This window comes from Erinaceus europaeus, unplaced genomic scaffold (assembly GCF_950295315.1).
Source record: "Erinaceus europaeus unplaced genomic scaffold, mEriEur2.1 scaffold_621, whole genome shotgun sequence".
NCBI lineage: Eukaryota > Metazoa > Chordata > Mammalia > Eulipotyphla > Erinaceidae > Erinaceus > Erinaceus europaeus.
In genome coordinates, this window is record NW_026647521.1 from 27996 (window position 1) to 37500 (window position 9505).

General features: G+C 58.9%; 1 protein-coding gene across 1 annotated transcript in view; it reads left to right on the forward strand.

The window, feature by feature from the left end:
- Positions 1-9505, forward strand: part of LOC103124879 (cell adhesion molecule DSCAM) — a gene marked incomplete at its 5' end in the record, with an annotated part of 66052 nt that overhangs the window by 24964 nt on the left and 31583 nt on the right. The window contains 2 exons of the mRNA XM_060184105.1: positions 1373-1488; positions 6071-6220. Coding sequence (XP_060040088.1) covers positions 1373-1488; positions 6071-6220 — 266 coding nt within the window. The remainder of the gene's footprint in view (positions 1-1372; positions 1489-6070; positions 6221-9505) is intronic.

The window sequence follows — 9505 nt, forward strand, 5'->3', positions numbered from 1 at the left end:
TGCCCCAATGCCGTCCCCAAACCAAAGTGACGTTCAGAGCAGCGCAGGCCCAGGTAGACGCGCAGCAGGCCCTCGGCCCAGCTACCTAACATGACGACTAAGCCGGCTTGACGAGGAGTAGCAGGGGGCCGGGTGGCAGCCCACCTGGCTGAGCACACGGGTTGCAGTGCACAAGGACCTGGGTTTGAAGCCCCGGTCCGGTTCCCACCTGCGCGCGGGGGGGGGGGGGGGGGGAGGTTTCACAAGCAGTGAAGATGGGCTGCAGATGTTTCTCTGTCTCTCTCCCTCTCTGTCTCCCCCTTTCCTCTTGATTTCTGGCTGTCCCTATCAAATTAATAAAGGTAATAAAAACAATTTTTAAAAGAATGTGTAGACGAAAAAGAAAAGGAGTAAAAATCAGCAGGCGGAAGGAAATAGTCAACATCAGAGCAGAAGTTACTGGAATAAGAACCAGGAGAAGGGTCTGGAAAATGCACACAGAGCCCCCGCGAGGGGCCAGGCAGTGGCACACACACTACAGCATCACCATGTGCAAGAAGCCCAGCTTCAAGCCCCCGGCCCCCACCTGCAGGGAGGAAGCTTCACAAATGGTGAAGCAGGGTTGTACGTGTCTCTGTCTCTCTCCCTCTATCACCCCTCCCGTCTCAATGGCTGTCTCTATCCAGTAAATAAATAATTTTTTAAAAGAAAGTTATTAAAAAAAACACACAGAGCCCATGTGAGGAATTTGGGCCAAGCACTGGGCCCTGGGCCCCACACGTACCCCCTGCCCCCTTCCCCCTCACCCAGTTCCTCCCCTGTAGAAGAGGGAGCAGGGAGTCAGGCCCCCGGGGGCAGGGAGTCTGCCCATGTTGAGGACGCAGCCCTGAAGCTGGCCCTCCTGAAACCCTCCGTGCCCCTCTGTGTGCGCAGCAGGACGGCGGCTGGGTTCCATGAGTTAGTCTCGGGCCGTGGCTGGGCTCTGCCAGAGGACTCGGTGTCAACCCCCGGGTCCACTGCTTTCCTCGCTCGTGAGGAAGGATGGACATGCCTTGGGGTGGCTCACCGGGTCTGGGGTCTGGCCCTGGGCCTGGAGGGAAGCCATAGGGACCCCTGTGGAGCCCCCTCCTCCCCTCCCTAACCCAGGGCCAGATTTCCCCACCACCACACGCCAACCCAGAGGGTCCAAGTCTTCCGTTGCTCACGGATGAGACCAAGAGGGTCCCTGAGACTGTCACCCAGAGGACAAGAATCTCCCGCCTGTGCTCCTGACCCCCCCACAAGACATCCCCCCGGGTGCACCCAAAGCCAAGTCACTTCACGGGCAGCTGTGGGCGCCAGGCAGCCCCCGGCTGTACTGCTGACTTCTCTTCTTTCCTTCTCTCCTTCCCAGTAAGAACACGAGGACCTCGGACACCCTGAGCAAGCAGCAGCAGACGCTGAGGATGCACATCGACATCCCCAGGGCTCAGCTGCTGATCGAAGAGAGAGACACCATGGAAACTATAGGTAAGGAGTCGGAGATGGGCGGGGGGCGGGGCTGTTTGTTCCTGCGCACAAAGTAGCCGCCAAGGCCATGCTCTCTCATCTCCACCCCTGGGCTGTGAGACAACGGTGGTAGATCTCAGGACTCAGAAGACAAGCTTCTGCATTGAAGCCTTGGCACTGCATGTGCCAGAGTACTGCTGTGGCATCTCACTCTCCCCTCTCTCTCTCTCTCTCCCCTTTTTCTGCCCTGCCCTCACCCTTGCCCCATCTCATGAAATAAAATAATACGTATTAAAAACATAGGAAAGTTGGGCAGTAGCCACAGCGGGTTAAGTGCACGTGACACAAAGCGCAAGGACCAGTGTCAGGATCCCGGTTCGAGCCCCCGGCTCCCCACCTGCAGGGGAGTCGCTTCACAGGCGGTGAAGCAGGTCTGCAGGTGTCTATCTTTCTTTCTTTTTTTTTAAGTTTTTTAAAAATTTTTTATTATCTTTGTTTATTGGATAGACTGTCAGAAATCGAGGGGGTAGGGGAGGGAGAGGGTGAGAGAAAGAGAGACACCGGCAGCCCTGTTTCACCACTTGCAAAGCTTTCCTTTTGCAGATGGGGACCGGGAGCTCGAACCCAGGTCCTTGTGCACTGTAACATGTGCATTCAACCAGGAGTGCCACTACCAGGTCCCAGGTGTCTGTCTTTCTCTCCCCCTCTCTGTCTCCCCTCCTCTCTCCATTTCTCTCAGTCCTATCCAACAGTAATGACATCGATAACAACAATAATAGTAACCACAACAATGATGGAAAAAAAAACAAACAAACAAGGGCAACAAAAAGGAAAAAAAACAGATGGTAGACAGGCCCAGACCTGGGCTGTGGCCCATCTCCCCAGGTCCCAGGTGTTTTGACTCTTCTGCTGATCGTTTTATGTTTTCGTTATTAATAGTTTGTTACAAGGATATAAGATGACAGGGTCTAGCTCCACACAGCACCCACAGCCGCCTCCCCACCCTCCCGCCTCTCAAAGAGAGCCACCAGACTCTCGTAAATCCTAGACACAGTTTTCTGGCCTCTGTAGTGTTTGGATAGTTTTTTTTGTTATTTATTTGCCAGTTCATGTAAACCCGAGCTCTAGATGGAACCTGTGAGTGGAACCATCTGGTGGGCAGCTCTCATCTCTTAATTTCACGAAGCATCATCTCCTCCAGCTCCATCCATTTTGTCCCAAAGGACACAATATCATCTTTTTGATGGCAGAGTAATATTCCATGGAGTCTGTATCTCCTAACTCCTTTATCCAGTCATCTGCGGATGGGCATCGAGGTTGCTTCCACTCTCGGGCTGTTGTGAATAATGCAGCTGTGGGCACAGGGCTGCCGTGTCCCTTCTTAGTGTTGAGTGTCCACTAGGTAAGTGCCGAGGAGTGGTGTTGCTAGATCTTTTTATGATATTTTCCCTTTTGTTGCTCTTGTTTTTTATTGTTGTTGTAGTTACTATTGTTGTTGTTGATGTCTTCTTTGTTGGCTAGGACAGAGAGAAATGGAGAGAGGAGGGGAAGACAGAGGGGGAAAGAAAGACAGGCATCTGCAGACCTGCTTCACCGCCTGGGAAGCGACTCCCCTGCAGGTGGGGAGCCGGGGGCTCGAACCGGGATCCTTATGCCGGTCCTTGCGCTTGGCGCCACGTGCACTTAACCCGCTGTGTTGTTGCTGGATCTTAAGGTGATTCCGTGTTTACTTGTTTAAGGACGGTCCGCACAGTCTCCACAGGGGCTGCCCTGTTTGCATTCCCACCTAGTCTCTCTGTCTGGAATCCCCTGTGTGTCCACCCCTCCCCGCCTGCCTGGATGCTTCTGCTTGTCAGAGATGCAGAGGCCTGGCCTTGCGCTCCAGTGGGGAGGAGAGATGATCTTGGTGCTGTCCTGTGGCCATGGCCATAACCGTGGCCCCTCACCTTGCCCTGGCCCTCAGCCTTGTCCCCTGTCCCTGGCCCTGACCCTGGCCCTGGCCCTGATTCTGTCTTCTAGCCCCTAGGCCTGGCCCTGGCCCTGGCCCTGATTCTGTCTTCTAGCCACTGAGCCTAGCTTGCCCGTCGGGGAGGCAGCCATAGGGTGGTGACAAGGCTCTGGGCCTGGACAGGAGTCCTAGGAGAGGAGAGGTTTCCAGCCAGAAGGCAGGCCTGGGCCTCCCCAGATGACAGGCCCCTGAGGCTCTGCACAACATGCCCCCAGACCCAGGGAGAATCTGGCCTCCTGCGGGGACCCTGTGACAGGCCCCTTGGTAATGAGCACAGGGGAGGGGTGGGTGCGAGGCCCCAGGAGGGAACCGGAGCCAGGCCAGGAGACGCCCTCGGTGGGCCATTGTGCTGACACCCCACCCAGCCAGGGGGGGCCACATGCACCCCTCCAGGACAGCCGAGCAGCCCCCTCCCCTCCCTGCCAGGAGTCAGAGTCTGGCTTGAGGAGGCCGCTCTCCTGCCAGGACCTGACTAGCTGAGTTCTGCCTTTTTTGGGCACAGAAGTCTGGCTGCTAGGTTGTTTATGACTTTTCCTGCACCTGCCATGTCAGAGCACCCCGAGGCGTCCTGCTAAAGCTGCTGACCTCCGCCCACGCCTCCCCGGGGCTGCAGCCTTCCTGGAGGAGAGAGCGGGAGACTTCCAAAGTCAGTCAGCCAAATAAGGCCAGGGGCTCAGCCTGCTGCTCCCCTACAACTCCCAACCCCCCTTTTATATTTTACTAGGGAGGGAGGAAGAGGGCTCAGAGTCTTTAAATAGCGGCCTTGGGGCTGGGCCGTTGGTGGGGGGTATCACAGACGCAGGCAGCTCCCAGGACTCCGGACTCCCAGGGTCGCAGGTTCGACTCCCAGCTCCGGTCAAATGATGCCGCTGACCACAGGGTCCGATTTCCAAGCGGATTCCTTCCCCCACCAAGCCCCCGCCTGCAGCAAGTCCAGTCCAGCCGCAGCCCCGGGGGAGTGGACTGTCCATGGCGGTGCTTCCCCTGTAGTGCAGACAGCCTGATTTAAAAATCTGTTCTTTGTGGTTGAGCGCACACACTATGGTGCACAGGGATCCAGGTTTAAGCCCCCGGTCCCCACCTGCAAGGGCAAAGCTTCATGAGTGGTGAAGCAAAGCTGCAGCTATCTCTCTGTGTCTCTCCTGCTCTGTGTCCTCCTCCCCTCTCAGTTTCTGCCACTCAGCAGGACCACAGAGCCCACACCCGAGGCTCCCACTTCGATCCCCAGCAGTGCGTGACCGAGAACAGTGCATCAGTTTCTGAAAACCTATTCAGGGAGGGGGCCCGGTGATGGCACACGAGGTCAACTGGCAAGGCCAGGCAAGGCCCAGGTTCCAGCCCCCTGGCCCCTCCTGCTGGGGCGAGTCTCACAAGTCCTTCCTGCAGGTGTTTGTCGCTTCCCCTCTCTGTTTCCGTCAGAAAGAAAAAAGGGGGACGCGGCCTCTCCTCTCGGGGCAGCAGTGTCACCACGCGGGCACCAAGCCCACGTCATCCCCGGGGCGGCAGAACCAATAAAGTGTAAAAGAGATTGATTAAAAATATATCTATTGGGAGTCGGGCGGTAGCACAATGGGGTAAGCGCACGTGGCGCAAAGCGCAAGGACCAGCGGCAGGATCCCGGTTCGAGCCCCCGGCTCCCCACCTGCAGGGGAGTCGCTTCACAGGCGGTGAAGCAGGTCTGCAGGTGCCTGTCTTTCTCTCCCCCTCTCTGTCTTCCCCTCCTCTCTCCATTTCTCTCTGTCCTGTCCAACAGTGATGACATCAGTAACAATAACAGTTACAAGAATAAAACAACAAGGGCAACAAAAGGGAAAATAAATATTTAAAGCATTATATATATATATATATATATATATAGAGAGAGAGAGAGAGAGAGAGAGAGAGAGAGAGGAGAGAGAGAGAGGAGAGCTTATGTGAGCAGCCCAGGCAGCGGCATGGTGACACTGTCCGTGAGGGCTGGACGGAGACGGGGACCCCCAGACAAGCGCCCCCAGCAAAGCACCTCCTGTGAGAGGACGTCGGGCATGGAGGCTCCGGTCCTGCAAGGAGAGGGCGGGAAATGGAGCAGCCTCTGTCCTGTGAGGCAGCTGCAAGGCACCTGGGAGGCACTGCGGAACAGCTTAGGTCAGGGGAAGCCCGGGTCCGAAGTGGAGGACAGACGGGTTCCAGGGCAGCCGGGCGGGACAGGACGTGCTGCACAAGGTGGCCCCTTGCCGGCTCTTCTGGCCCTCGTCCCGTCACCTCAGCTCTCTCCTGACTCCTGCCCCTGAGGGAGGCCCGGCAGACAGAGCCAGGGCTGCAGCAGCATCGGGCAGGCCCGGCTCCCCTCACTCCCGTCAGGGACCACGGGGCTGTGGCCCACCCGGCGCTCCGGGCCCCTGCGTCTGGGGAGTCCCAGGTCTCTGCCGGCCTTGCGGAGTAACCAGCCTGCGGGCCGCACTGGTCACGTCCCCTGGGCGCCCCCAGAAGACGCCCTTCTCCCCTTGTCCCAGCCCCCGCTGATGGCCGGCCCACCAGGGTCCTCTCTCTGCGGGCGTGGGGGGCTCCGCGGGGCCGGGCTCCAGGTGGCTCAGCCCGCGGCCCGCTGTCTTGCAGATGACCGCTCCACCGTCCTGCTGACCGACGCGGACTTCGGCGAGGCCGCCAAGCAGAAGTCCCTGACGGTGACACACACCGTGCACTACCAGTCCGTGTCGCAGGCCACCGGGCCCCTGGTGGACGTGTCGGATGCCCGGCCGGGAACGAGTGAGTGGGGCACGGCGCCTCCACTGGGTGGGTGTTTTCCGTGCTGACACCCAAACCCTTTCCCCCCTGGGGCCCCGGTCGCGGGAGGGCCTGTGCGGCATCTCCAGCCGGAACGTGGGGTTTGAACGTGGTCGCGAGTGGCGGTGCCTTGATGGGAGCTCCGGCCTTTAACGCTGGGCTGGGGGCCACAGGAATAGCGGCTGGGTAGCAGCAGACCAGAGCGGCCCTGCTTCAAACCTGGCGCCACGTAGAAGGTGCCATGGTGCCAGAGGAAGCTCCACTGATGTGGTGTCTCTCCTTTTCTCTGTCCATCTCTCTCTCTCTCTCTCTAAATAAATAAATAAATAAAAGCCTATCAGGATGCTGGGCAAACAGCCCTCCTGACAGCATGTGCCTCACCCAGCACCCACATCAGGCTGCAGCCCCAGCACCTCCAGGGCCACTGTGCACAGCACATGGGTGTCCCTGTGGATGAGGGCAGAGTGCTGTCTCTCTGTCTCTGCCTGTCTCTGTGTCTCTCTATCTCTGCTTGTCTCTCTGTCTCTGCCTGTCTCTCTATCTCTGCCTATCTCTATCTCTGGTCCTCTGTCTCTGCCTCTCTGTGTGTCTGTCTCTCTGCCTTTCTCTGTCTCTGTCTCTCTGTCTCTGTCTCTCTGTCTCTGCCTCTCTGTGTGTCTGTCTCTCTGCCTTTCTCTGTCTCTGTCTCTCTGTCTCTGCCTCTCTGTGTGTCTGTCTCTCTGCCTCTCTCTGTCTCTGCCTCTCTGTGTGTCTGTCCCTCTGCCTTTCTCTGTCTCTGTCTCTCTGTCTCTGCCTCTCTGTGTGTCTGTCTCTCTGCCTCTCTCTGTCTCTGCCTCTCTGTGTGTCTCTCTGCCTCTCTTTGTCTCTGTCTGTCTCTGTCTCTTTGCCTCTCTGTCTTTGCCTGTCTCTCTCTGTCTCTGCCTGTCTCTCTATCTCTTCCTGCCACTCTGTGTGTGTCTGTCTCTTTGCCTCTCTCTGTCTCTGCCTCTCTCTGTCTCTTTGCCTCTCTGTCTTTGCCTCTCTCTGCCTGTCTCTCTCTCTGCTTGTCTTCCTGTCTCTGTCTGTCTCTCTGTCTCTGCCTATCTCTCTGTCTCTGCCTATCTCTCTGTCTCTGCTCGTCTCTGTCTCTGACTGTCTCTGTCTCTGCCTGTCTGTTTCTGCCTCTACCTGTCTCTCTGTCTCTGCCTGTATCTCTGTCTCTGTTTCTGCCTCTCTCTGTCTCTCTGTCCCTGTCTCTACTTGTCTCTCTGTCTCTGCCTGTCTGTCTTTGCCTGTCTCTCTGTCTCTACCTGTCTCTCTGTCTCTGCCTATCTCTCTGTCTCTACCTATCTCTGTGTCTCTGCCTGGCTTTCCTGGCTTCTCTCAGCCTCTCTCAGGCTCTCCCTGAAGGAGAGAGCAACACAGATTGGCCCTGGAGGCCCCTGGCAGGCGAGGCCGCTGCAGTACCTCCTGGTCGCGTTATCCCCTTAGGGCTGGGGACCCCAGGCTGGGCAGTGTCCCGGGCAGCAGGGCAGGCAGAAGGCGCCTCACTCCTGCGGGAATGGGGGGGGGGTGTCACAGGGGACACAGCCGAGGTGCCGCAGACCCCAGGAGCCACAGCCGCCCACCTGCCCACCCTGGGTGAGCAGACCCTGGAGTCCTGCCTGGACTCAGAGGCTCTGCCCGTCCCTCCCGGCCGCTGGCTGACCGGGGCTTCTGCTGGGTGGGCCCCTGAACTGTGACATCCTGGACCCTCGGAGAGCGGCCCCCCGCCCCTAGTGTCTCTCCAGAGTCCTCCTGAGGGCATCAGATCTCCTCAGAGACGAGGGACCAGTGTCCTGGCGACTGGCTCCCCGGCAGCTCTGCTGTGGAGCCCTGCGACCTGAATGGCCTTGCTCGGCCCAGCTCCAGGAGCTTCGAGTTGAGTTGTGATCAGACCACAGCAGCCCTGTCCCCAGTCCGCCTCTTTCCTACTGCCCCCAGGGTTCTTGGTGACAGCTGCCCGGAGGTCAGGTGCCCCTCGGTCCTGGGGACTGTGTCAGCTGTACTTCCCGGAGATTCTGGGAACCCACGTCCGGTGGGCAGGACGGCTCCCTGGGTGGTGCTCCTGCCTCAGTGCTCCCGGCACAGGGTCTGGAGCCCCGCTGGGCGGGGAGGGCGACGATGGTGGCCAGCAGGCCTGAGTCCCCGGGCCCCTCCTCATCTCCCCCCAGACCCTGCCCCTCACTCTCCCCCAGGCCCATCAACCTTTGAGCCAGGAGGTGGCTGTGAGCCTCAGAGCACAGGGCCAGGCAGGCAGCTCTAGAGCCTCCGGTTCGAGCCCTCCACCTCCGGCCGGATGGCAGGGCAGAACTAGCAGAGCCCTGCCTTATCTCTCATAAAATAAGTGCGGGCAGGGCAGACAGCACAGTGGTTCTGCAAAAGACTTTCCTGCCTGAGGCTCTGAGGTCCCAGGCTCAATCCCCAGCACCACCATCTGCCAGAGCTAATATTATTATTCTGGGGAATAATAATAATAGTAGTAATAATAATGGGCCAGCAGAAACTCTCCTGCCTGAGGCCCCGCCATCAGCCTGAGTTCAGCAGGGATCTGGTAGGGAAATTGCAGCTTTTAAGAAACATTATCACAATTTAAAAAGATGGAAAGCTGGTCCTGGGTGGACACTCAGGGTCTGGCCTCTCAGCCTGGGCAGGGCTGAGCCCAGTGCCTTAGAGACTTCTGGGTCCTGAGGCAGGGGTGCAGGCCACTTGTGGGGAGCACTTTCCCAAGAGTCTGGGGTCCTGGGAGATGGGGCCATGTCCAGGGTGCCCTGCACCCACCCTGCAGCCTGCTGTGCTCAGGGCCCCAGACGCTTCTTCCAACAGGCTGGGCAGCAGCAAGTTCACCAGGCATTCCTCACAGAGCAGGGGAGGCTGGGGGGAGAGGGGAGGCTGGGGGCAGAGGGGAGGCTGAGGGCTGGGGGCAGAGGGGAGGCTGAGGGTTAGGGGCAGAGGGGAGGCTGAGGGCTGGGGGCAGAGGGGAGGCTGAGGGTTAGGGGCAGAGGGGAGGCTGAGGGCTGGTTGCAGGGAGGTGGCTGAGGGCTGGGGGCAGAGGGGAGGCTGAGGGTTAGGGGCAGAGGGGAGGTTGAGGGCTGGGGGCAGAGGGGAGGCTGAGGGTTAGGGGCAGAGGGGAGGCTGAGGCCTGGTTGCAGGGAGGTGGCTGAGGGCTGGGGGCAGAGGGGAGGCTGAGCGCTGGGGGCAGAGGGGAGGCTGAGGGCTGGGGGCAGAGGGGAGGCTGAGGGCTGGTTG